This window comes from Prinia subflava, chromosome 17 (assembly GCF_021018805.1).
Source record: "Prinia subflava isolate CZ2003 ecotype Zambia chromosome 17, Cam_Psub_1.2, whole genome shotgun sequence".
NCBI lineage: Eukaryota > Metazoa > Chordata > Aves > Passeriformes > Cisticolidae > Prinia > Prinia subflava.
This window is the reverse complement of record NC_086263.1, coordinates 5,445,430-5,473,392: the sequence shown is the minus strand read 5'-3', so window position 1 is coordinate 5,473,392 and position 27,963 is coordinate 5,445,430. Positions and strand designations below refer to the sequence as shown.

Below are 27,963 nucleotides of genomic sequence, written 5' to 3'. Positions count from 1 at the left end.
AAATCATTTTTCTCCCCTGCCTACCCCTGTAGACTCCTGTGCTGCTGAGAAGCCAGACACGTTGAATTTTCCTCTCAGATTCGTTCTGCTTTGCTCATTTTATAAACTAAAAAAACAAATAATTTATTTATCTGCTTGCAGGCAGACCAGCACTGTGTGCACAGGTACATTTTCAGTCCCTTCAGGAGGCCCAATTTTGCATGTTCTGAGTCCTTCCCCTTGGAGACTATCCTGCTGCCTGTTTCCCAGGACCCTGAAGTAAACACTGGACTGTTAAATGAATCCACAGCCCTCCAACTACACTTTCATCCTTAAATGAAGTTGCTTCCTTCATTGCTCTAACCACAACCTGGAACAGTCAGGTATTATCTGCACTTCTCCATCCGTCCTAGGAAAACAGATAGGTCTCTTCCTGGGAGCGAGTCCATGCTCCAGACAAGGCTCGTGACAGAACAGCGGCACGCAGGCGAGGGACAGTCTTGTTTACAGCACATTCTTCCCTTTCCACACGCCACACAAACCCGTCCTTTACCCGCCCGTCCGTGCCGCACGGGAGGCGCTGGGTGCTGCCCGGGCCGGGCCCAGCCCCGCGCAAGGCCCGCCTCGGGCACGGCCCCGCCAGAGCCCCGGGCCCGGCCGAGCCCCGGCCCCGGCTCCGTGCGGGGCAGGGTCCGCCATGAGCCCCCGCACGGCCCGGGGCAGCCGAGCCCACGGGGCCCGTCCGGAGCCGGGCCGGAGCCCCGCGGGTCCCGCGCGAGGCGGCCGGTGTCGGTGCGCGGCCGTGCGGGGCTCCCTCCGCTCCTCCCCGGGCCCGCACGGCGAGCGCAGGGCGCGGCCCCCGCCAGCCAGAGCCGGGACGAGCAGCGGGGTCTCCGCCGCAGCGGGCGCCGAGGGCCCGGCGGGCAGCGCGGAGCCGCGGCCGCGGCGCTCCCCGCGCAGGTGGCGGCGGCCCTGCGGGGAGGCCGCGGCGGCAGCGCCGGCCGGCCCCTGTCCCCGCCCCTCCGGCCTCCTGGGGCGGCGGCGGCGGCCGCGGCGCTGTTCCCCTCCCTCTCTCGCTCGCTCCCTCCCTCCCCGGCTGCGGGGCTGTTCCCCCTCATGCGGATGTGACATTTCACGGCGTTACCGCAGCCGCCATTTTGAGGCACAGAGCGCTGGCGGCGGCGGAGCGGCAGCAGCGCGCCGGGGCTCGGGCGACGGGGGCGGCCCGCGGGCCGGGAGCGGCGAGCCGGGCGTCGGCCAGCGGCGGTGCCGGGGCGCCGGGGGGGGCGGGAGGGCACGGCAGGGGCCCCGCGGCGCCTCCCCGACTTCGCAGCGCCGCGGACACCTCGCCGGGGGAAGGGGAAGCGCCGGGCGCCGCCGGGCCCTGACTCCGGGTCTCCCGTCCCCCCCTCCCGGTCCCCTCCCCTCCGGCCCCCGGGGAAGCCGCCGCCCCCGGCCGGTCCCTCCTCCCAGCCCCTTTTCCCCGACCGGGTGCCGCCGCCGAGATTGGGCGAATAGCGAGCAAATACGTGCGCGTCTCGCTGCCTCCGCCGGCGCCCCGCTCCCTACTCGCCGGAGCCCCGCCGCAGCCCCCCGAGCCGGGCGCCCAGTCCCGGCCGCTGCCGAGGCCCCGCCGCTCCTCCGCCCCTTCCCCTCCCGACACAGGCCCGCAGCCCCCCGCGGGAAAGGCCCAGCCCGCCGCCGCCGAGCCCCAGCCCCAGCCCGACATGAACCACCATCAGCAGCAGCAGCAGCACCAGAAGCCCGGGGAGCAGCAGCTGAGCGAGCCCGAGGACATGGAGATGGAAGGTAAAGCCGGGCAGGGCCCGCGCCCTCAACTCCGCGGAGAGTTTCCCCCTCTGCCCCGCTCCCGGGGCTCCCCCAGCGCCGCGTCCCCTCGGGGCTGCTGGGCCGCCCTCCGCGGTAAACACGCTCTGCCCGGGCCGCTCCTGCTGGCCGCGGCACCTCCGGGGCGCGGGGAGCGCTGCCCGGCGGGGCTGCGGGGGGACGCCGGGGAAAGTTGCGGTGCGGGGCCGGGGGAGGCGGCCCGGGGGGCTCCGCAGGAATTCGCTCCGCGGGAGGGGGAGGGCGCGGGGGAAGCGCCGCTACAAAAGGAGCCCCGCGCCCCCGGACCCTCGGAGCCTCTCGCCGGCCGTGGTGCGAGCCGGGGGGGGCACGGGGGTCCGGTCAAAGTAGTTGCCGTGATCCCGGGGCAGGGTTTTGCCTGGGGCGGACGAAGGGGACGCGGCTGTCGCGGGGCTGCCCGGCGGGGCGGGCGGGGGGCTGCAGCCCTGCCCTGCCCGGCCGCTCATTGTATGCAGGCAGCTACGCTGCTCGCCATTTTTAATTAACCCTCCTCCGAGGGTTATTTACAGAACCCGCTGCCGGCCGGGCCTGCGCGGGTCGGCGGGCAGCGCTGGCCATGTGTAGCGCCTGCACAGCCCGCGGCCCGCATCCTGCACCGTCATGCAGTTGCGCTGGCTCCATAAAGGAGGCACTACGTTTGCATGTTCCTACCCCCGTCCGGTGTAGTCTCCAGTGGTGTCTTTAGCGGGGCCTTTTTTTTTTCCCTCTTTATTTTTGCGCTGTGGTATTGTTTTTCCATGCCCTCTCCTCCTCTGAACAACACCTTTCATCTGAATTCAACGCTGTGAAATTATTTTGGGCAAATGTACGGGGGGTTTTCGTTCCCAAAGGAAGGACGGCCACAGTAAGGTAGCTACTCCTGCCGATTGACTTGGAGGTCAAAATCACTAACTACCTAAATATCGTTTAGAATGCCTGGCTGTGAATATATCACAATTCTTATTCAGCCGTTTTAGTGAAGAGTGATAAATACTCGCCAGCACAAGATACTTTGCTTGAAAACGGGACAATCGATTTAGCAAATGTACCTTTCTGTTAAATACTAGCAACTGAAATTGGGAGGAGTGAAGGTGTTTCAGTGGAAGTTTGTCACAGTGACTGTGAGATTACATTTTGAGATTAGGTCATTACATAAAGCCTGGCTTTTTAAAACATAAGTGTCTATTTCCTACAATACTGGCTAAAACTTATTTACTACCTAAGTTACTCTTCATTTCTGTTTAAGTAAAATCTCCAGATGGATGTTCCTATACAATAGGACAAATATGTAAAAGGAGGTGATTTAAAATATACCTCCTATTTGTGTACATACAGATATTAGCATCTCGTGGGTTACAGTTTCCAGCGGTTTGTTTGATATTCTTTAGTAATCTTTATTTTCTCAGTGTCCTTTTCAAGTCCTTTAGAATATTAACTGTGTTTACTCATTTTGTTTTGAATTTTGTGGGCTGGATTCTCTACCATGCTGGGCTCACTGTGACATGCTGGACATTTTTATTCAGTTTAAGGGTGCCCTGGACCTCTCTGGATTGCACCCCCTCTGCCACTGGGAATACGGGAGTCCAAAATGCATGCAGAAATCACTGTGATGGTTGTGAAAATCATGCTGTCCATTGGAGAGAAGAGTCTCTCTGCACATGTCAACATAGTGACACTGAGAATTCATCATTGTCTTAGAAATCTATTTGAAATCTATTAGACCACACACAGTTGATTCCAGCTGATGTGACAAACTTGGTAATTTTTGAGACTTTACAGAACTGTCCATTTATGTAAAAACTAAACTAGAAAAGTTTAGCCTTTGAGGGTTCATTCCCATACTTGATTTTTCTTAGAGAAACATGTTAATTTTACTGGACTGCAGAGATCAGATTATTGCTGACTTTTAATAAAAGTTGACATCATGGGTATATATTAATGTATAAAACAATGTTCATCATCTTAATGTATGGGTGTTTGTGCTTTCTTTAGAGATGTTTTCAAGCAGTGAGGAAAAGACTTAATAACATGTAGTTAGCTTAATTTTAACGTGCACAGAGCAGTATTGGATGCCATTCTTCAGTGAATGATCACATTAGATTTAGGAGGCATGTCAAGAATGCACAGTGGAAAATTGCACATCTTGATTTTAAATTACTTGAAGGTTTGCTTAGTCTGTGTACAGCTACACTAGATGAACAATTTTTAAAGAGTGAAATAACAATTTCAGATGTAGTAATCGAAGGGTGGAATTAAACTCTTCAGAGTTGAATCAGTTATGGTATTTTGAGTGTTTGCTCTCATGTCCCTGTTTTTTCCCCTCCTCTCTCCCTTATGACTAATTTACTCTTCCTTGATGACCTTATGGACACTGTGTAAATGAAAGTACTACTGGACAAGGCTTTTGGGCTTTATGAGGGATGAAGACATTCCCTTTAGAAAGCAAAATTAATCTGTGCATCACAGGAAAGAAGCAGTGACAGCCGTGGTGAGGCCAGGTACATGCTCAGCAGGACTGGGGTGATGCAGCCTCCCCTGCTCGCAGCACTCGCTGCAGTGCTGTTGTGTTACCAGTCACCCCTTTGTGTATTTAGTCCTGTTACCTGTGGGTGTTAGTAATCAGCTTAACCTTACTGGGGCTTGGCACTAACGATATGTGGACAGAGAAACTTTGTATTTCAGAGCACTCCAGGAGTTGTATCCCTGTAGCTGAAGGCAGCTACTTCCCAAGCTGAGGGGACACTTGGACAACACAGTGTTTGCTGCTGCTGGTTGTCTCCTCATGTGCCACACCAGCTTTTGGGCTACTGCACCTCCCTGTGACTATAACAAACAGAAGGTGGGGGTTAAAATGCAGTTCAGGTTGTTACTGGGTTCACCCTGCAGCCCCATTCAGTGTTGCGTGAATGTGGTGAAGGTTTGGCATTGGGGCAGCAAGGAACAAGAAGGGCAGCTTGAGGTAGCACAGATGCCAACAGTTACCTGGCCAAGTTCTGTCACTGGTGCTGGATTCTGTGTGCACTCCTCATTTATTCACTGCTGCATAACAGCATGTGATTCTGGCTGCCTTGGCTGCCTTTGGGCCGAAACAGAGTGGGAGTGTGCAGATGAGCCGTTGGTGCCTGGGTGTTAGATAAATTAACAGTTTGGAGTGGTGATTAGTAAATTATCCTGTGGAAATTCTGCAGAGTTTATTTGTATGCTAAATAAATTTTGTGGAAGAAATATTATTTTTTTCTGTGCTGTAAGTAGGGTGTGTAGTTTGCTTTATCATGTAAAGAATTAGGGTGCTAGCGTTGCCAGTGAGTTGCTCTGTAAAATGTAATTGAATCCAAGTCTGATACTTTATATATGCATCCTTTGTAACATCTTTACACAAATGTGTGAGCTTCAAAGAACTGCTTAATATAAATCTGCAGCTACATATTGCATAGAGGTCTTTCGTGAAAAGTCTTATTTGCAGTTTAATAACTGTAAGTTTCCCTCGTTTATAATTTGAATCTGTTTTTTTGTAGGTTCAGCCTCTGCCCATAGTTCCCTAGGTACGTGTGTTTCTCATTAGGGAAGTTTCTTCCCTGAAGTAGCCAGCGCAGGCTTAGCAACACAGTGTCACAGGCAGGGAACATGCAGTGACTGCTAGTTCAGGTTGCACACTTGTGTTCTGTCCTTGTGTCAGCTCTGCAGCCTCTCAGGCAATGCCATCTTTTAAGTTTTCCCTTAGTTTGGGCAATTTAAAATTGAGACTTGAATTGCAGGTGAAATGATGCAAGATACGTACCAAAAAACCCCAGGAAAAAACCTGACCTGTCTGTGTGTATGTGAAAAGTTTAAAATCACACTATTTTGCAGTTTCCATGCAGCTGAAAGTTTGTGCTCCTTGCTCATTCCTGTTATGCTCATTACTGACAGAATCTACTAGATTTCAAACCCAGTGTGGAATACTGGCCTCAAATACTTATTTTTGCCTGTCTTCTAAATGCTTGCTTCCCTCTCATATTTTGTCCTCATTAGTATTCTCAATTCCTGGCAATTTAAGATCATTTGCATACATAACCCAGTGTTCACTTCTTTTTCTGCTTGCTTCTATGACTTCCTCCTGAAGGCCTGTATCCCTCTTTTTCCCTGATCTCCTTTGCTACCTTCTATGTTTCTTTTAGCCAGGTGGTGATAAAATGGGGCTGTGTGTTTGAGAGAATATGCAGACTAATTTCATTATACAGCAGTAGGTATCTGCTTGTTTATGTGTTCTTCCTGCCCCTTTCCTGCTCCAGCGTTTTCCATGAAATACGTGATGGTCAAGTGAGGGAATATAAAAATGCTGATGCAGTGGACAATAAGCAGAATTAGTTAGTACTGGGGTTATACCTAGAGCAAAGAACCAGGCCTGGCCTGTTGCTTGCAGTAATGACCATGTTTGATAGCTCTGGAAGCAGCTTGCTTTGGCCTTGGGAGAAGATGTGCATTGGATCATTCTCAATTAGCCACCTCATGCCAACCAGGACAACGGCCTTGGTGGCTTCTGCAGGGTACAGGCTATGTCTGGAGTTCCTTCTGTGCATTCTCCATGAACTGTTCTCAGTAAATTGTCAGATTTAGTAAACTCTGTGCAGAAGTGGAAGTAGTGGAATAGTGGAAAATGTGTACGAGCTTCAGAGGGAAGTGCAGATCACACACTCCTCAGGATGAGCTGTGTATCTCAGGCTTCCTTGCAGCACTCCCGTTGTTCCATGCTGTTGATTGAATTCGGAAGGGGTAAAAACTGCTCCTTGTTGTTCCTAGGGAGTTAAACAAAGTAACAGGCTCTCAAGTTTTGTGAGGATAAGTAATAAGAGCCCAAAGTCCTTTAAAAAAGCAGGTGAAGATAGTTGTTTAAAACTAACCAAATCAGTTTCATTGCTGCAAAGTAATTTATCACAAGAAAATCTAAACAGTGCATCCAGCCTGTAGCAGTTAAACCAGTTTAGCCAGTACATCTTGCATGACATCATTCGATATTTGGGGTAAGGGTGAAAATGAACTGGTTTAAAGCTTGTGAAGCATCCAATTTTTCTTGAATGATAATAAATTTAAAATAGGGCATTGTTTGCTTTAGTTTGTGCTTTGAGGTAACTCATATCAGTCGCTGTAGTTTGACTTTGTATCTTGGGGCTGTAGGGCTTAGGGCTGTTGATTGTGGAGGAGTAAAATATTGAGTGGCTTGTGATACAAGTTACTAGTAATCCACAGCAAGTGTGCTTTTCCCCCTGAAATACATATGTGTATTAATGTATTCAAAATCTACTATATACCGATTTGACATTACCAGCAACAAGGTTAGCAGTCACTAAAAAGTGTTCTGACAAGTAGAAGCGGGGCTGGAGACAGGCTATCTTATTAAATATGTAGTGTTGTTTTCTGAAACATTTCCATTGGTCACTTAATGTATTTTGCTGCAGTAGTTACAGCATTTTAATTTCATATGGTAGCAAAAAGAGTAAAAGCACATCTAATCAGTGGCAATGGCTGTAGTATAATCTGTATTGTTGCAGGGTTAGACTGCAACATTTTAACACTTCTACTAATCCATTTATTTTTCATCTTGCTTTGCTGATTGTAGTGAAACTATTTCTATAAGTATAGAAATGTTGAATAGGGTTTAAATGACTTGCCAGCAAAATGAGGAATGGTCAGCTTGGAAATAGTCTTATTCTGACTTTGATTTGCCTAGATTCCCTAGAAGGCTGGGATTTTGTCCACTAGAAATAATTAGGCTTCTGAAAATCAGTAGGTTTTGAAAATATTGTGCTGACTATTTCCAGTTTGGGGAAGACAGTGTTAGCCTTACTGTAGTGTCTTAAGAATCTTGGGGATTCTCTTCAGAATTTAAAAATACATTTGAAAACTGTTTTATATTGGACTTGTTATGATCTAGAACATCACATTTTGATTGTCCAGTGTAACAGCATGGGCATATTTGTTAGGCAAAATACATTAAAAATATGGAGATTAAGTGATAAACTTTGAGGAAATTTTAATTCCATGCTGTAATCAATACAGCATAACTCAGTGTTTTTAATTGCTGTTTGGCAGCTGTTTTAAACATTACCAAAATAAGTCATTCCTGACCCACATAATAGCGAAGATTTAAGCAAAACCATCATGCTCTGTAGCATCAGATGTCTTAGGAGAACAGGATGTTCACTGTCTGCAAACCTGAGTTCTGCCTGACTGCAGCTGTAAAGTGAGCTCCAGAGTGATGCCACTCAGGGAAGGTGTGCCAGGAGCATCCTGCTTAAATTGGGGAAGGAAAAGCTCTGTTCCCTCTGCCTATTCCTGCATATGTGCTGCTGTGGATCTGGACAGTCTTCCAGGAGTCCTGAGCACCATCAGCTTTTCTGCACCACAACCAGCCCCTCAGCTGGCATTCCAAAGCATAGTGCAAGCCAGTGTGGATAGTGAGCTGGAATGTCCTATAAGGAGAAAGTTATATATATATATATATATTTTAGCAGTACTGCAGTGTTTTGCAGCCTAGGAGAGGTGATGAGTTTTTTCAATATAGTCACATCTCTTTGATATGAAATATAAATTGCTGGGAAGCAGAACTTGGAGCTTTATATGTTGTGTGTTAGGGGGTTTAATGCACTCCAGTAGAATTTGATTTAAATGCAGAAATCTGTGAAAATTAAGGTAATTTTTCATAATTTCCCTTTTCCTAGTGTAAATAGCAAAGACTGTGTAGGAGTATCACTGGTGTTCACTGAGCTCTAATCTTGATTATCTGATGATTTCACAAGGTGCAGTGTAAGGATATTTTTTAAGAATATGGCATCTCCAGCTGTGCATGTGTGTTTTGGTAAAGGTCTAAGGACAGTTCTGGATTAAGATTCTAAATGTGATGTTATCCTAACACAACAAGTGGATTAATTTCTGCCATGTTTTAAAAAAGGAGTGGTTGTGTATTCCTATAACAGAGATTTTCCTCCCCATGCATTTTAGTGAGTTTTCTAATATTCCTGATACTGCTTAGCAGAACTTAGCTGGAGATTTTGATAGAAGTGAGAGAGTACCTATTAAAACTTGGTGATGGTTTTAAACTCCAAATACAACTTAGGAGTTTAATATTCTTTCTGATAAATAGATCAGGCATTAGTGATGTAAATTGATTTCATAAAATGCCTAATCAATGGCAATGCTTGTGGCAGAGGCTTGTATGCCAGCATTTCAGCGTGCAGGTATTAGGGTCTAAAGGTTGGCCACCCAGTGCCTGGGGTCTGTATTTCCATATATTGCTATTTTTTCCATCAGCTGTGATAAGGGACTGTTATGGATCTGGTCCTACCAGGCTGCCTCAGCCCTGTGTGACTGTGCTGTTTAGCACTGTGCATTTTTTGGACAGTAACCTGTTGCATTTTTCAGTCTTGACAGTCTCTGATTGCTGGAAAATAGTGAAGAGATTAACAAGTGTTTGGGGAGTGAGCATTTTCTTTTATTTTTATTATTTTTTTCTTCTCCCCATCTAAAAATGCGTATAGTCTGAGTCAAGGTGGAATTCTGAATCCTAGTACAGGGGCATGGTGATTTCTGCATCATCTTTTGTTTTTTTCAAGACCACTTGAACAGATGAGATCTTTTCATTTGGAGAGGTGGGGCAGAACTTGGATTCTCCCTTCCTGCTCACAAATCCAGAAAATTCTCTTGATGCAGCTGCCTCTTGCTGCTCAGTGAGATGTGTCTCAGTTACTTATCACCAGATAGTTCTGGTAACCGTGATCATGTAACAATTTTTAGGCACAAGTTTTCCTTCAGAGCATATCTGAATTCTTCCAGTTGGATAAATGGTAAATTGGCTTCTTTTACAGATGTTGGAGCTGACTGGACACTCACATGCTGCTGTGTGGGTATACAGGCTTCAGGTCCTAAGACAATGTGAGGTGTACTGGTTGTAAAAAGAAATTTGCTTAAGCAAAGTCTATGTGAACCTTTCATTATTCATTAAATCCAGCTAGGGATTAGTTAGATTTCCTTCTTCCTTGGGAATAGCAAGGAACTGACCTCTTCTAAAAAATTTTTCACCTGGTTAAGTGTTAGTTGCTTAATAATATCAAGAGGTGAACCTAATTCTGGAGAACAGGAGAAACTATTAGAAGTTTGAACACAGAGATAATTCAACTATGTCTGTATATTATATGAATTAAACAGTGGGTCACAAGACCCATGCAAAACTCCCCCTGCTAGTAGCAATTAGAGTAGTGGTGTTTCACAATTTTCATCTGCTTTCCTCTCCTCATTCTTCCTGTGTGGCTTTCACCTCCTTTATTTCAGTCTAACTGTTTCAAATACTTCTTGTACTCTTGCATAAAAAAACCAGTTCCCTTAAAAACTAATATAACACTTAGTAATATTTCTGTCATGCCACGAAGGTAACCATAAAAGTGTTGGGTTTTTTCTATTTTTTTCCTTTTTTCCAGAAGTATCCTTATGGTCGAGGATTTAAAAATAAGCAACAGTAAAATCAACCCCAAATCTGCCAGAACTAAAAACTGACTAATAATTTCTTCAAAAATAGTTAATTCTGAAAGTTTAACCATAGAATTTTATAATAATTGTTTTTTTCCTCAAATATACTGTTTCAGTTCCATAGTGATTTTAAAATACTTCCTTATCCTCAGCAGATTTGTCTTGTTTTTTCAACTTATTTTGTTCCTCAGGCTCCTGCTTTGACCTGATACCTGTGCCCTGGAGTATCACCCAAGGGAGCAGAGAGGGCTGCTGTGGGAAGGATGTGGTGCTTGCTTGGAAGGATCCTTGTGCCTTCCTTCTGAAGGAGGGAAAGCTGTGCAGCTCCTTTGCTTACAAGCAGAGCTCTGCTGGGGAAACCCTCTTGATTTTGATAATAGCACAGATTAATGGGAAACTAATTAGAAAGTTGCACAACAACAGACCTCGTTGTGGCTGTGTCACTTACCTGTGAATAAGCTGTGCCTGTTGTGTCCCCTGTGCTTGGCTGGAGATGAGCAGTCAGAGCCAGGGGCTCCTCAGTCCTGCAGCTGAGCTGGCTCTGGGGCAGGTTGGGACTGAGCCTGTTGGCATTGCCACTGGAGAAAGAAAGCTCTGTGGAACCTCAGCATCTGCCTTCAGGCTTTCAAACTCGGGATAAAAACACCTCAGCTTTATTGGTCAGTGACCTCTCTTGCTGGATTAAGAAAACATTCCAACTAATTCTATAAGACCTTTCAGCATCCTGCAGTTACAATGAACTGAGTGCAGTGAGAGCTCATGCCTCAAGTGGTTCTTCGTGGTATGTTTATCTGTTTGTTGTCTTTCTGATTATACATACCCCAGAAGTGTTTGTGTAAATTCTGTATTCCAGCTAATAATTAAGATGAATAAAAATGTATATACCTTATGCTACCTTTGAAGAACAAATCTTGCAAAAATGCAAGAATGGTGTGTGATTGCTTGAAGTAACACTTACTCAAGGTCTGAACAAGAGCCATGGGAGCCTTACTTATCCAAATGTATAAACACTTGCTTTTGCTGGAGAGGTTGTATCAGCACTGAATTCAACACAGACTGCATCTTGAAGGCCCATTTTGTTCAAGATTATTATTACTGTTACCTGGCTTTTGCTTAAATTAGTCCATCAGAAGCCTGCTTAGCAGGTGTACGTGCTTGACCTCTGGAGCCAGAGGCATCTCCCACATCCAAGGAATCTCGTGTCTGGTACAGTGTCAGGTGGCTGTGCAGCAGCCCAGCTGAGAATAATGCCTGCAAGAAAGAGGAGCTTAACCCAAAACTGAGCACAAACTCAGGGAAGGTCCTTGATTTTGGTCTGGGCACCAGACTTCATTATGTCAGATGACTTTTACATGCTGCTGAGAGCCAGGGAAAGAGTTGTGTCTAGTTCACTTTAACATTGCTACAGAGAAGAGGTTGTCTTCTAGAGCAGGGTTTTTTGACCTCTGTGCTTCCCTTTTGCCTCCTTGCTCATAAGGAGATGAATGAAGAGATTTGAATTTACAATAACTTCCTTATTTTTTTGTTTATTTTTAACCTAGCTCAGTTCACTGGTCGGCTTCATTGTTCGGCCCCACAGAGAAGTGGGTCAACTTTACTGAGGAGGCAGGAGGATGAGAACATTCTTAAGCCATTAATGGCTTCTATAACTTGTTTTTGAAACATACCCAAGACCCTTTATTGGGCACCTGGGCCTGTCTCCCCTAAGAAATGCATTGCAGGGCCGTAGCAAAGTTCCAAAGGTATAAAATCCAAGTTTACAGAGCTCTTAGTGCAGACACATGGTTTTACCATTATAAAAATTGAATGTTGTTCAGATGCAAACCACTTCTGGGGTTGAAATTGTTCCTATTATAGGTCTGCTTCTGAATGCCTTCACTTCTTTTACTTTTTTCTTTTCTTCACAAGTGTATTCCTTGTAGCTTAATATAGTTTCTTGCATTTTCCAACTTGGAGATACCTCTGAAGGGTCTTCATTTTTTTCACCTGTACAAGGTGGGTTACTATTTTCTGATTCAAGTACATATTAAAAAGTCAAACAGTTACCTAATTGAAATTATAAATTAAATAATAATATAAAATTAAAATTATACATTTAAATAATAATTTAAATTAAATTATTATCTAAATGTATTTGTGGGGGTTTTAGTCTCCTGTCTAAGTTGTCTTTTTGTGTGGGGTAAAAAGTTCCAGCTTGCATTCAGACCTGGAGTTGGTGTTTACTGCAGCTGTTTGATCAGCCAAGGTTTCTGGGCAGTGCAATGGTACTAATTTAAACAGGAGACACTGATTTCTGGAATACGGTTGGATAATAAAGCAGGTGTGTTTTAGCAGGTGTGTTAGAAGCAGGGAGTTTCAGAGTTAACCTGCTTCATGATCTGGAAAGTTTGCAGAAGAAGATGCATGAAATTTCTGTCATTTTGAATTCAGCTTAAAGTGTGCCTCTTGCTATTAGCATTACATTCACAGGTTAGACCTAAGAAGGTAAAATTGGCTTAGAACTGATGAGCTTAATTCTAGACAGGGTCTAGTTAGCATAGCTGGAGCAAAATGTTGGCAGAGATTACCTAGGCTAATGCTAATTTTTGATCTCTCATTTTTAATATACCTTGAAATGCACGTTAACCACCTCAGATGCATGCTTTGTTAAATCAAAGGATGGGTGTACAATAGAAGTATTTAAAATTTTGGCAGCATACAGCTTTGTAAATAGGTATTTTTGTTTTCTGGAGTAAGAATTTTTTTAAAGTTGTTGAGCAATTATGATTGATTTCTACCCTAAATATGGACCATTGCCTTCTGTGAGAAGCTTGTTAAACTCTCAGTGTGGTAAACCCGCTGCTGGTAATATGCAATTTTGATTTCTACATCGCGCTCAGAAATCTGGAGAGGGGTCAGTAATTTGTTAACTTGCTGCTCCAGTGGGGATGTCCCGCATCCCGTGGCAGTCCTGTCCCTGGGGAGCCATCTCCCAGCTGGGTGACCTGTTGGGATGGCAGGACACTGCTCAGTGTTTCCCAGGTGAGGGTGCACCAAAGCTGGAGGAAGAGCTGCCTTGGGAGCAGAAACTCTGAAAATATGTGACTGCTTCCAGAAGAGAAACTGTGCCCTGCCTCTTGGGCCAGTTCAGAAGGGCACCTGGAGCAGTGGGCACTGGGGAAGAATGCCTTGTTCTTATTGCAGCCTTGTCTGGGTGCTCCTTGGACCTGAGCAGAGCAGAGGCTGGAGGGATACCTGCTCCTTTTTCCTGCTGCCACTGAGAAAGAAGATGGTGTGTTAACTGCCTGCCAGGCAGGGAGTGGTGCCAGCACTTGCTAACTTGGAATTTTTAGTGGTATATGTTCACTTCAGAAGTTCAGCTTATGTTCAAAAGATAGCTGTATACTTGGCTTGTTGAGTGGGCTTGAATTTTCTGGGAGCTGGAATGCTTTCCCCACCCTGTTGTTTTTCTTTCCCATGTTAATTCACTCACCAAGATCTGTAAGTGTAGGTCCAGGATAACTGTAGTAAGTCCATGTAACTGTAGTGGTTGAATGTATGCAGCTGCCTCTTTGATCTGCAGAGAAATTTGGGCTGTCTCTGTAATCTTCAGGAGTAGCAAAAGCTATTTTAAGATGCTATTTTAATGGTAGTTCAGCATCCAAATATACCTGAATAACTTGATTTATGGCCTACACAGATTGCTTAATCACTTTCTGTGTTGTAAGATTTGGGAGAAAATACAAATTGCTATAGATATGCCACTTGTAGTGGTGAGAAATATCTTCTCCTTTCCACAGAGTTCTACCAGCTCTTTGAGATGTGTTTTTTCAAGCAATGAGAATAAAATACAAGGACTGGAGTTAAGTTGTTCGAGCTTTCCTGAAGTGTCTGTTACCATTTTAAAAAGTTTATAGAGTACCAGTGAGATAGCAGGAGCCAGCAGTGGCAGGAACAGCTCTTGTGTGCACATCGTGTGCCTGCCATCTGTGTACATCATGTACCTGCTGAGGTTTTCACTCATCCTCTCTGTATTTCTGAACAAAACTCAAAAACTGCAAACCCTTAATGCACTGGAACTCATGCTTTTTGTCTCCTGGTTTTATTTGTTTCCCTGTGAAGACAAAGCATCATGAAGGTTATGGATGTGTGTAAACACAGATTCTGGTTGTTGGATTTGAGAAACTATTGCTGACACTTGGATTGCTGATCCTGTTCAAGATGTGGCCAGACCAAGTGCACTAGTATATGAAATAAAATGTAGGGTCATTTCTTTAATCTAAGATAAAGTATTTGTGTAAATCAAGTATTACAATAATAGTGTCAGTAATACTAAAATAACCCTAAATTCTATAAAAAATACCAATACTACTGTTTCTAATTTAGTCCTCCCTTACAGAATAGAAAGTGTGAAAGCTGTATCTTTGTTGAGCCAATCTGCACAGTTGTTAAAACTGGTAACAAAAATCTCATGGAAACTCTGCATGTCCAGCAGACTTTTTTCTCCAAAAAAATGTCATAATTGTCCCTAGAGCAGCAGTTGTAACATGCAGTTGATGCAGTGGAGGCAGTGCTGTTGTGCAGCAGGAGTTTGTCACTCCCTTTTTAACCTCAGCTGCAGAGGGATGCCAAGATTCTGCTGGAGTGCTTGGGACCAGTGTCTTGGTTTTGTCTACATGTGTGTAAATGCATGGGAGCTGCATTTATTGGTAGGTGTGGAATAATCTTTCCTCCTCCACAGTAGCTGGAGCTCAGCATTCAAGTGGAAGTTCCCTGTACAGCTCAGCAGAGTGAGTTCAGAATTGTGTCTGAGGAGGAAGCTTGCAAGGATTGGGAGTATACTCAGATTTCAGGGTGCTGGATTATATTAAGACAGGGAATAAGCACTTTTGGCATTGAAATCCTTACATTGGTAGCCTTTCTGTTTGCTTGAGAAATTCATGGAGTTGATTGCTAGTAGGATCTGCAGAAGATAAGGGAAATACCCTTCCCCCCGGTTATAAACCCAAATTTGGCTGTGAACACTGCATGTGTTAGGTATGATGGAAATAGCAAAAGCTATAACCAGGTGCCTGTAAGTTAATTGAAAGGTGTTTCTCTTTGTTCTGGGGTCATTTATTCTGTGTCAGCACTTTAAGGTAAGTTTTTGATTTTCAAAGAGGAGAGGGTGGCATTTGCACTGTTTTGAACACTGAAGGAACACCTTTTTATCTTGCACTGTCCAACCAGCAGTAGTGGATGTGGTATTTTTCCTGTGTGTGCAGCCTGGTCCTTGGGAGTGCATTGCCTCTCTCCTGCAATTCAGCTGCAGGTGCTTAAATCCCAGGGCCCTGCTTTGAGAAGGGCAGTATGGGCAGATCCTACAGCTTGATAAAAGTTTGCTGATAAAATCCCAGAGCTCTCTAGCATCCCTCAGGTTATCATCTAGATGTTTAGTGAAATATCTTGTTTATCCAAATTGTCCAAGTCCCAGTGAGACAGAGATGTACTCACCCTGTCCCCTCGTCTGTGTTTCTCTTTTTGGTCTTGTGGGGTTTCTTTGATTTTTAAGTTTGCTGAAAATGCATCAATAATAAAACATCCACAGGGACATTAAAATACCTGAGCTTGGCCATATGAATTAACAGTTTATGTTTATTTTAACATTTTTATGGTCAAAGGATGTAATGGGTGGGGGAAGGATACATCTGGTAGGCAAAATCTAGACAGTGTATTGTTTCTGATGAGGTTTGTGAACAAGCTTAAACAGGTAAAAACTCTCCTGTTACATGTGCACAGATAAATTTCCTGTTGTTAGCTTAGCTGTTTGAAGTATGCCAGTGTTGTGTTACCACCCAGATAAAGGCAGCAGTGCCTCTTGCAGCCACCTGGTTTCTGTAGGTAAAATAACCGAATGTTCTTTCAAAGGGTCGGTTTGGTTCATTTGCTGGTCTGAGAGCTGTGTCCCAGAGAGCAGCTTCTCCTCCCTGATAACCTCCAGCAAAATAACCACTAAAGTAACCATTCTCTTTTAGTCTCTGTCTATTTTATCTTTTCCATTTTAAAAAAATTCTTTTATATCTCTTCTTATTCTTTATTGCAAAGGCACAGTGTGTCTCTTCCTTTCTTTCAGAGAAAAAGTTTCCCCTTTTGGAAGAGATAACAGTTGCAGTTAAATTATTACTGTCTCTAGTAATTCTCAAATCCTGCTCTAATTCCGACTTTGACCAGTAACATCTGGAGCTTGTTTCAGGTTTGGGTCAGACCTGAGTGTAATGGCATTTAAATTGGAAGTCTCTGGTTCAGTTAGTTCAATGAATAAAAGGATTAGTCACTTGTCAGTGAAAAACCTGCAAGTAATGCACATTAATTGCAGATATTTCTTTTTTTTTGTTATGTACTTCTATTTCATCAGCAAGATCTCTTAAATCATGTCTTCTCTGCTTCTGAAAGAGGGAACATCCTCATGGCTTCTTAATTGAATTTTTTTGGTGAAAAATGCTTGGAGCTAAGGAAGTGCCAGCAATTACATACTAGACAGTTTGTGGTGTACCTCTGTGTTTGGGTTTATTTTTCTCTTCTCCCCTGTGATCCACTGCCATGCACTATCCCATGTTCACACTCCTTCAAGGAAAACTCTTAGCAGTTTTAAAGTCAGGAAAAAGAGAAGCAATGAGGATCTAGTAGTGGGGAGGACTGCCAAAAAATCTGCTTTTGTATGCTCCAGAGATAGACTCCAATAGTGAGAGCATTTGTGGGGTAAAAGTTGTAGCAGGAAATATGAATGGACTAACTGGAGCAAAAGAAGTGCAAGTAGTGAAGGTTTCTGTCCCAGTTGTGTGTGAGATTGTAGTGGCTGATGATGACACAGACCACAAAATGCTGCATTAATAGAGAGAAAAATACAGGAGTAAACTTAAGGGACTTTGGGTTGTCCTGAGACAAAGGAAAAATCATTCATCATCAATAGAATAAGGAATTTGAGATACAGCTTAATTTGGTGGTGGTGTTTATACCAGCTTCTAGCCAGAGGCAAAGCAGGAAGGCAGTAATTAATTTTGGAATTCCTCAAAATTTGCTTCAGGTGAGTGCCACTAGGAGTGGAATGAAAATAGAAGTAGTTGGGAGGATTTGCCAGAAAGAATAAAGTATTGAGATTGGGAGTGTATTTCTGGAATCAGGATGTTCTGCAAAGCATAAGAAAGATGTCACTGAGTGACACGCAGTAGCCAACTGTCCTAAAATGTGTTTTCAAGTATGTTTTTTTGCCTTTATGTTCTAAGAATAGTTGACCAGAAAGCTACTGACATACTGTCTAAGGATTTGGCTTATGAAACAAAACGAAATGTAATATGTAGTAAGAAAGTAAATATGCCATGAACATGTGAGCACTGAAATCCAGTTTCCTCTTCAGAATGTGTTTCTGGTGAAAAATGTGCTCATTATAACTGCTGCCACATGTGAACTCGATTTTCCAAAGAAAAAGGAGAAGAATTTTGACCAAGTTGTTTTGTCTCCCTTTAATTTGGATGATTATTTGGGATGATGACAAATCAGGACATTACTGAGAGCACTGAAATATCCAAGAGCCTCACCATATACAGTAAACTCCATCAGAAGCATCATTATCCCTCCACCCCGCCATTTGGTTGCTCTTTAAAATGAAATGAAAATTAAATTACATAGGTATGAGGTCTTCCTTTGTGAATGCATCTCTCAATTTCTGTTTCTGAAATAGTTGTTTTCATAAACCATGTAGTTTTGAAGTTTGCAGCTGCAGATGTTACTGTATGTGGTACAGTGTTCAAGCAGCTCTGTGATACAATTCTATAAGATTGGTTGGTTTAGAGGTGTTCCAGTGTATATCAGTAGGTTCTTCTTTATTCTTGTTTGTATTACAAATTGCTCAGGTTTGGGGATCTGAATTTGGCTTTGGTTCACAGCTAATGTGCCTGTGGAGGAGTACACAGCAGTTCCTTTGCTTCATGGATTTCAGTGTGTTTGTGTTAGGATTTGAAAAAGGAAGTTCGCCTCAAAATCTGTATATGGCTGGGTCTGTACTGTTTTCTCTAGAATACAAAGTATAACTTCATTCCTGAGTGATTGCTTAACTAATAGGCCTGGGGAAGCAGGGACTTGGTTCGTGGTCCCATGGCAGCCTGTTTGGCACCACAACAGCTGGTTGGCTATTTAACGCTGAATAGTTAAACAGGAAAAGCTTTTTCAGTCACTTAAAAGTTTTCTTTTGTTTTCGCTAAGAAAAGAATGCGACTTAAAATTGCTGACAAAGAAAAGTGATAAAATTGTCAGTGGAGTGCTTAACTGAGGATTATAAAGTTCTCCTTCTGCATTCTTTTAAGAATTGGATGGTAAATAGTGGAGACTGACACCGGAGATTCCATACAAAACAGTTTTTCAGCTGTGTTATTTGTTTGAAGAAAGTTGTTCTCCATGTAGACAGTATTAAATAATTAACACTGTTTAGTGCTAATTTTGGTGTCTGCTAACATTTGGATGTTTTCAGTACAGTAACTTTCATCTTCAAAGCAGTAAAGTGAAGCTGATCTTCAGAACACTTTACAACAATAATCAGCTCTTTCTTAGAGCCTAAGTAATAATTTTCTTGCATTAACACTTGGGGCTAGAAAGATTGCTGTCAGAATGAAAAGGCAAAATAAAGGTTAAATCTTAGTTAAAACGAATGCTGAAGAAAGTGTAAACTGCTTTGGGATTTAATAGTTCTGTTGTAATGACTGAGGGAAACTCTTGGATCCGTGCTCTGTTAAGGCTTCTAAAATTATTTTAATGATTGCTGGCGGTCATGCTGCTAAGTAGAAGAAAGCAGCCACCTGGCAGATGATTCAGTAGATTAAGGCTGGCCAGAAATTTAATGGCTGGGGTTTCTTGGAAGTGTCTAGACCCCAAAATCTTCATGGAAGCTCAGTCAAAATGGGGACACTGATGGAGGGAAGGGGATTTCCAACTGGGAGCAGGATGGGGTGAACCACGCCACAGTCTGTGCTCCCTGGGGCACCAGGCTGAGCCTTGTTTGTGTTCAAGGCAGGGGCGTCACCAGATCCCCCATCCCAGCTCCCTTCCATGCACAGTCATTCCGTGTTCATCCTCTCGGTCAGTGAAGCTTTTTAGACCCTGGCACAGTGCTAACAGGCAAGGCTGGAAGATTCAGCTTGTTAAGGAACAACCTCAAAAGCTCCTGAGAACCGTGTCTTTTAGGAATTTGGGAAACTAGTGGAGAATAGAACTCGGAAATCTATGTCTTAGAGAACAAGAAAACTTCTTTTCCAGATCATCCCATTTGAAAAAATGAACGTTTTTGTTTTGCTTATTTAGCAGTTGTTAATTTTAGATGAGAGCGTAATTACTTGTTAGTTACATTGAAAACAAACTTTAAAATTAACCCAAAGTGATTTTTTTGGTAGTAGGAATCTCTTAAAATCATGTTTTACTATTATGCTTGAAATATATCTGTTACTAAAGATATCTGTTACACAGTGAAAACTGAATTTCAGTAGAAAATAATGATTTTGTCAGCAGTGTTCCCTGTATGGCTGGCAGGAAGTAGTAAATGTTCCTGTGTTATCAGGCTGTGCACGTGTGCGTGTGTATCAGTTCACATAAAGGACTTAACAAAACAACCTCAAACCTCAGGCCTTGAATGGTTTAATTGTTGTTGTCGTTTTCCCCACGGTTAATCTACACTTGTAAAAGCGACCCTGATGTGAGGTTAGGATTTATCAGCACCGGGCACCCCACGCTAATTGGTTCAGCTCTGCACTTCACTGCTGCTGTGCTTCAGAGCAGAGGCTGCTCGGAGCAGAGGAAACCCACCTGGGCATGCAGGGCTCATCCTGCTCCCAGCCCACTCTGCCTGGATGCTTCTCCACAACTGGGAACATCTTTCCTGAAGTGGAAGAGAAGCATCACTTGGGCCTGCTCTTTATTTTGAGGGAAGAGTGCCAAGCACTTTGGCAATAAGCATTTCTTTTCTACAGTGAAGTTTTATGGATTCTGCAAAACTGTGTTCTCAGTCAAGAATTTCGGGGTTTTGAAAATACTTCAGGCTAGTAACAGGTTTTTTTGTATGAATATTCAAAAATTCCTTATGGAAACCCTGAATATTTGCATAAGATTAGCCACTCTGGATGGAGCAAAAATTATTTAACCTGGTGTGTTGAGGTCTGTCAGTGGCAGATGCTGATGTTAAACACGAGTGCAGGGGAGGGATGGCGAGTTCCCTTCCCTGCTGTGCACACCCCGAGGGTGTCTGAGCCTGGCCACGCTGCCTCTGTATCTTTTCACCACTCCTCATAGAATCTTCTTCCATTCACTGCACCGCCTTTGGAAGTGAACTGGGAATAATGAATGCTTTGTGTAAGTTCATTGTGCTGCTGCATTTGGAACGCTGAGTGCAGCCTGGTTAACAGCCTTGCTTTCCTCCTCCATCTTGAAAAGGTATAGAAGTAAAGAAGTTACAGCAGGGAAAATAGAGATGGTACAAGGTGTCAAGTGGCTATTCAGCAGTATTGACTGAGTAGACTAGGAAGGGTCCTGGATAAATGAGGAAAGATGTGCTAAAAGTCTGGAGAGCAGATTTTGTTTCTTTAAATTGCGTTCTGGTAATTTAATATGAAGTCCCTTGTGTATTATAAGTTGTAGAAAATCCCATATCCTCCTCTAGTCATGAAGAAGCCAAACCAGCACACACGACAGGCTTGTTTTACGGTTCTTCTGTATAAACAATATCTTTCTGCTTCCATGTTACATTCCAGATTCCTCTAGTACTCAGTGCACTGTGCTAATTAGAGCCTGTAGTGGAACTTGGTTGCAGAAGCCACAACCTCAAGAAAAACTAAAAACGTAGTCAGGTACTGTGCTGCTGAGACCGTGCAGTTGTGCATCCCAACTGGGCAGTGTATGCATCCAGTGGCATGGCAGAGGTCACCACTCCGTGTGTCCTTGGGGACACAGTTTCTGCATTTTTCTAGATTCACCATGGGACTACCAGATCAAGTTTGGAGATGCTTTGGCCTGGGATTTCAGGCTGCTTTGCTGTGACAGCCACCTCTGCAACACATTCCATAGTTATCCTCAAAGGAGTACTTTCTTGTGACCATATTTGATTTTGATTCCTTCACTGTGCAGCAAAGAAGCCTGGATTTCAGCTTGTTTGTGTTGTCAGGTGAGAAGGAAATACGATTAACTATGCTCACCTGCTTTTTCCAGAGTTTTATATAGTTCTTAATGTTATTTTCCTGAATCTGATTAATTTGCCTTTCTCTCTTCTCACCAAAGCCTAGTATAGAACTACCAGCTACCTGCAACCACTGAGTCAGATTCTGTGAACCTGGAATACCTTAGATACCTACCCATTTCTCTGCACAGTTGGGAGCATAAGGAAGAAGGGGGAAAACAAGATCAGTGTTAGCAAATCTCCAGTGATAAAGGAAGACCTATAAAAGCATCACTGAAAAGAACAGGAAGAAATGCTGGAAGTGTTAGATCCCTAAATGTGAGGGTTTGAGGCACATTGCACAGTTTCTGTGGCTTGGAGTGATCTTCTTTGTTAAAAGATAGATTAAAAGATGGGGCTAAAGTAGGTGGTTTATATTTTTGGCTCCTAGTGTCTATAAAATTAATTCCAGTGTGTATCCATATTGTTATCCAGTGTTGTCCTCTACTAGGAAATTAATTTTGCTTTTAAACTCCAACATGGGCTGATCAACAGTGTTTCAACAGTTTAAAAATCACGTCACCATTAGGAAAATACATTCAAGCTACCTTCCTGCACTACTGTTAGTGTGAGCAAAACTCAGCGTGCTTCAAGGCTGAGTTCAGGAGTGAGCAGTGCAGTCAGAATTTGCTGTAAGGATGAATCTGGTCTCAAAACAGAGTTACAGAATCTGAACTAGTGATGAATAATATTTTGACTCTGTAGCAAAGTAACTGCGCAGAAGCAGTGTACCTTCAGAGCTAGTTTGGGCAAGTGGTGTGTGTGATCATACCCATGTAAGGCAATGTTTTATGCTACTGGTAAGTGTGCAAAGCCTTTTTGCTGCTTAAGCATATTGTGAGTGTTCAGTTATTATATTTAATTAAATAGATGTACCCCAAGACTCTGAGACTGTGGATTGTACTCATCCAAAATGATACAGAATTGAGTTCTGAAAAATTTATGTATCTGAGTAATCAAAATCGTGCTGGTCCAGGTGGTGGAGGTGTGTGCTTTTCTAGAATTCCACAAGGAAGGAGGGAGGTGCTAATGGGAGCAGAATCACTCATTCCGTAATGTGCTTATATTATTGTCTGTATAAACTCTTTTTAATTGCTTTTTAATTGTATTTCTTAAAGACATCAAGAACATGCCCACAGCACTGTAGCAAGCTGGGTATAGTGTCACACAAGCATAAATACTCTGTGGCCCTTGGACTGCCCTGGCTCCAGCTGAGGATGCATCCTTTTCTTCCCTCTTTCAGAACTTCATTTTTTCCTGTGAGTGGTTTGGAGCCTCTCTAGTGATGCCACAGATGGAGCCTTTGTTGTTGCAGCAGAGAAAGCCATTACTCAGTGGAGCAGTAAAACATAAAGAGGGGTGTGATTCTGGAAAAACACATTGTTTAGGGTGTGTTCGGTAGGTTGGGACCCAATGCCCGACCTGCAGCAGAGATGTAATCACACTGCCATCTCTGGAATGTGCAGAGACAAGACGTGACGAGTTGGGGTAGTTGCTTCTGTAGCCTTGCTGCTCTAGATACAGCAAGGAGAAGGTAGTGCCAGTCCAGGAGCTGCTGCCGTAATGGGTCGTGACACTTCTGATGTTTCGGCCTTTCCTGATCATGGAGGAAAATAATTTATCTTGTCAACTGTTCTAGTTACTGTTTTTTGAGTATTACAGGATAGCCAGAAGCAGTCTTCCTGCCTTTCTTCATGATCTGATAGTTTTCTAGACACATAGCCTAAGCTAAAAAAGCTCTTCAGTCTAAGAAAAGGATCCATGAAAGATTTTTCAGCAGACCTTCTCTTGTCCTGTTGACTGCCAAAAGGTTGTGACACTGTATAATGCATAAAGCCAGGATAATGAGACGGGCAGGTTGGTCTCTTCTGCTAAATAATTTCACTGTACTGAAGAAAAACTCAAGGCACTGCTGCTGTCTACCCCAGTTATTAAACACCTGGGATTTAAAAAGCATTTAAAAGTTCCCTTGAAATGTGGAGGCTGCCTATACACACTCTTCACCAAGAGCATAAAGTTGTAAATGTTTTGGATAATTATGGGTGTGTTGTTAGTGTCCAAACTGAACTCTGGTTAACAGTCTTTCATCTGGCATTGAAATATTCGTAAAGCAAAGGGTTAAACTGATGAAAGCAGGTCATTTAGCCCTCTTGGTTTCAGTACATTTTTGGAATAACTTCTTCAATGGCAGCTTAAAGTCCCCTGTATTGGTAATATTGAAGTATTGATAATACCCTAAATGCTTTCTGTGTGTCAGGAAATTATTCACATTTTTAAGACATTTTAAAGGTTTTATTTTGTAAGGTGCCATTAGACTGCTCCTGTCTTTGAAGATCAGCAGATAAATGACTTGCTGCAGCAAACTGCTTAGTTATAGAGCAGGTTCTGGGTAGGCTATTTGTTCTCAGCCATTTTTCTACCCACAAAGTTACATTGTACCTCCTGTTTGTTTTCCCATGAAGATAACTGTGTCAGTGGGATGAGCCTTCTGATACTATTAACCTTACAGACTGGTATTGTTCATGCCTGTTGTTCAGAGGCTTCTTAGAGTGTAACTGCTTTGTTTTATCTAAGAATAGAATAATCATGTAATCTACTAATACAATTTTGTTCCCATTCCTTAGTTCCATTGGTGCAGTTAGAATCCAGCCTGGCCATGCTGTGCTTTGTCAGAATGTCCTCTTTGGCCGGGCAGAGCCAGTGATGGGAATGAAAGGCAGCAGCAGCAGAAAGATTGATCAGTGTAATAAGTGGTGGCTGCAGTGTTGTTACTGTCTGTCTAGTCATTGCTACATATTCTGCAGGCATGGCAGAGATGAGGCTGCTTCCAGGAAGTTGTCCCATCCCAGTTCTTCATTTGCTGTCTTGTGTAACATCATCTCTTTCTGTGGGAAATTGCAATTCCCAGTCAATAATGCAATAATTACTTGTTTCAGATGACAATTAAGAGAGCAAGAGACTTCCGTATGATACTGTTTCATTTCTTTTTTTTTTAAAGATTTAGCATTGGCTACTTGCTCTTTAGTAAATAAATGTCTTTTCTCATTTGTTTCTAGATGTAATAAAGCAAATTTTGAAAGGATTGAAGATCTCTAAACCCTTTTTTCCCTAGCTGGAAGTGTCCTCTCTTCCTTTGCCCCTAATACCTTTCTGCCTTAGTCTGTAAGCTTGGCTCTGCCTCCTGATGCTTCTCTAGAAGCTTTTTCTCCTTAAGACTTAGTCATTAGTCTTCACAACTTTCTTGTTAAGGTACATACATTTCTAGATACACCTTTTGGCATTGGATCGAGTAATAAAACATAAAGAAAAACAGTAAATGAAACCAAAATAAATTTTCCCCAGTTTTGCTAATGGGAGAATTAACTTTTAACTGCTAAGACAAATGACATAATATTTACAAGCAGTTACCTACATCTTCATCCATAGGATCATGAGGATTTATGTACTTCCCTTTCCCCTCATCCTATTCTTCTGGCCAGATTCATCTCAGTCTCTGTTACTGTTTGATATCTTTGAAATGTTTTAGGTGAATTGCTTTATTTTTGGATACCTTTTGAAAGGCATCTGTAGGACAGAAATTGCTTGATTCCTCTTCAGATTTTTCATTATAGCAACCTAGGACCGTCTTGGAAAAATGAAACTGTGTAGAATGCTTTTCATTTAATTCCTTTTCTCTTGAGTCCCTTTGTGCAATAAGTGGTGTTTGTATTCTAACTGCAGGTAGGGATTAGAGGCCAAATGGTTTCTCTTACTTTGGAAAAACTGAATTCTTTCAGGGCAAGTGAGGGAAATTTTTTGCTTTGAACACTTCTAGTAGTTCAAAAACTGACTACTGTAAAGGAATTCCATTCAGATCATGGACTTGGGAGCTTATTTGGCTGATTTTGGTATGTGTGGTTGTTTTGGTGTTATTTCTTGGCCTGGGTATTTGGTTTTTTGTGCATTCCGATTTTGATTGTTCTTTTTAAACCTTGCCCTCCTGAGAGCCACTCTATCCATCTGGCTTTCAGAGCAATGGTTCCCAGACTTCTGGAGAAGCAAGGTGCTGGAGCCCACAAGTTTTCTTGTGAGCCCTTACAGCCACATAAAACCAATTCCACAGGAGCGCCTGCAGCCCCTTACAGCATGGGCTGGGCAGTCTTAGCTCCAGAGTTGTGCAGTAACCTCTTGGCAGTGTTTCTTCCAGCTCAAGGCAGGTATTCATTCATCATCTTCGTCACATTTTTCTAACTTTCTTGTTTGCTTTCAAGAAGTAATATTCCTGCTTTCTGTTTGAGTCTCTTTGGTGGCCTCTTTGCACCACCACAGTTCGGTAACTGCTTTGGAAAGTGTGACATTTACTGCTTGCTTTAGGAATTTCTCAATGATGTATTTTGATCAATTTGGTGGTTAAAGAGGCGATATTTATTGTAGCACTTGAAATCACAGAATGTTTATTCATTATGATTTCTAGCAGTGGTGCTTTGTTAAACTGTTTTTTTGCTTGTGTGCTATTATCCATGTCAGGCTGATATTTTAAACTATACACTGAAGTAAACTTTTAGATACTGATTTATTTAAAATACTGATACATTTTAAAATAATAATTTAAAAAACTTTTGAAAAGATGATGGTTTGTTCCACAATAGAAGAGATGTTCTGTAGTGAGTGCAGAGGACCATGACAACGCTGGGCTGCCCTGGGGGGTGTGACAGCTTCGAGTCGTGACACTGAGATGCAAAGCTGGACCTCAGCCTGTGTGTTGAGCATGCACTGGATATCCTTGATGCTGATGTAGGTTGACTGCTACAGTATGGACTTTGCTCATTTGCATTCTCTGACTTTATTCTTATCTCCTGCCACCTGATATTTTTGCTCAGTAAGTCCTTTTCCTAGTGTTTACTGCAGGTTCAGTCATCCACTGGAATTCACACACACACCTTTATCATATCTGTATATAATATTGTATTTATATTTAAAAAGAAAAATCCCCTTTTAAAACTTTATTGAAGGCTTTAATTCTGGACTGCCCACTCAGTCCAGCAGAAGAGGAGAAAGTCATGGTGTTTTCTGCTTTCCCCCACTAAAAGCAAGACCCTGGATGTGAAAGTTCATGGTATTCTCCAGGCTGCTGCCGGCAGTGAATGACTGACTCCCTTCAGGCTGCTGATGCTGCCCTTGGTGCAATTCCCTGCTCGTTTTAGGATTGCTGTGCATGCTGCAGGGAGGGCTGTGCAAGCTGTCTGCAGGGACTGTGAAAGCCCTCAGCCCCAGTGACTTCCAGTGTGAGGCGGATGTGTGTGATAACTGTAACCAAATTTTTAGTATCACTACTACTCCGCTGTGGTCTCCTTAACCTCAAAAGGAAACAAATGTTTCATAACCTTCTGTGGAGACTGTTTCAGTTTCTCTTCTGTGGCTGCCAGCTCCAAAAGCTAATGACAAACGTTATAGATAATCTTTCAGACTTAGACTGTGGCTGTGATGTGAGTCATGACTGAAAGCTTAGTAAAGTTCTAGCTTGCCGTCATCATTGTTAAATAGAGGCAGTTTGTGCTGTAGTGGAATTGCAGTGCTTGTGCAGTCATTCTGTGGCTTTTGGCCACACGTGATGCAGACACCTGTTTGTGCTGAGCAGCGTGTCCTGCAGCTCAGGGACAGAGCACGCTGCAGTGCCCCCGTCTTACTACTGGATTGAACTTATGTCACAAGCCACGTGAACCTGACAAATTTTTTTCCACTTTCTCATGAGTAGGAAAAAAATTGGCCAACTGAGATTCCTTCCTTCCTTGTAGATTTGAATTGTTGTGAACAGTACAGAACAGAACAACAGAGCAATGTATCTTACAGTAACAGATGAGTTCATGTTATTAAACAGACTGAATCCTTCAGAACAGGTTGGGGTTTTTTTTAATACTTTTTTTTTTAATCATTGATGCTATTTTAGTTCTGATTGCTTAATAGTGTGGGTATTTAAATATGATAATACTGAGCTCATAGTCCATAACAAACAGATTTTTTTTTCATATATGTACTTTCTATAGGGTCTGTCATTATATGGGAAGTTTATAGTTTCAGCGAATTTACTGGGTTTTTTTCCTTATCTCCCTCTTTCCCCTGCAACAATTGCCACAACCATTTTGCTTTCAGGCTTTCCGCTCAACACTTCAGCGACAGACTTAGTTAATGAGCGATGAGAAGTGTGCACCTGCAGTCATTTATATATAATCCAGTAATTTGTCTGTGTAAGGTGACTGACACTTCTTACTAGCTTCCCAAACTGTGGCATCACACTCCGGTTTTGTTCCAGTTGCATATCTCTGGGTTTAGATTTATTTCAGCATTCCTGATCTTTCATTAACTAAGTGAAAGCTCTTTTTTTGCACAAGCTCACTAATATCTGAGTTGTCTCTTCTTGGAAGTTGTCTTAAGCTGTCTCCAAACTCAGAGAC

General features: G+C 43.0%; 1 protein-coding gene across 2 annotated transcripts in view; it reads left to right on the top strand.

The window, feature by feature from the left end:
* Positions 1 to 1,188: 1,188 nt before the first annotated feature.
* USP7 (ubiquitin specific peptidase 7) overlaps positions 1,189 to 27,963 on the top strand; it is a 68,592-nt gene continuing 41,817 nt past the window's right edge. Inside the window, exon 1 of one of the 2 annotated variants that reach the window (XM_063414010.1) lies at positions 1,189 to 1,788. In XM_063414010.1, coding sequence (XP_063270080.1) covers positions 1,707 to 1,788 — 82 coding nt within the window. In that variant the 5' untranslated portion in view covers positions 1,189 to 1,706. The remainder of the gene's footprint in view (positions 1,789 to 27,963) is intronic. The other variant, XM_063414011.1, reaches the window with a different exon arrangement.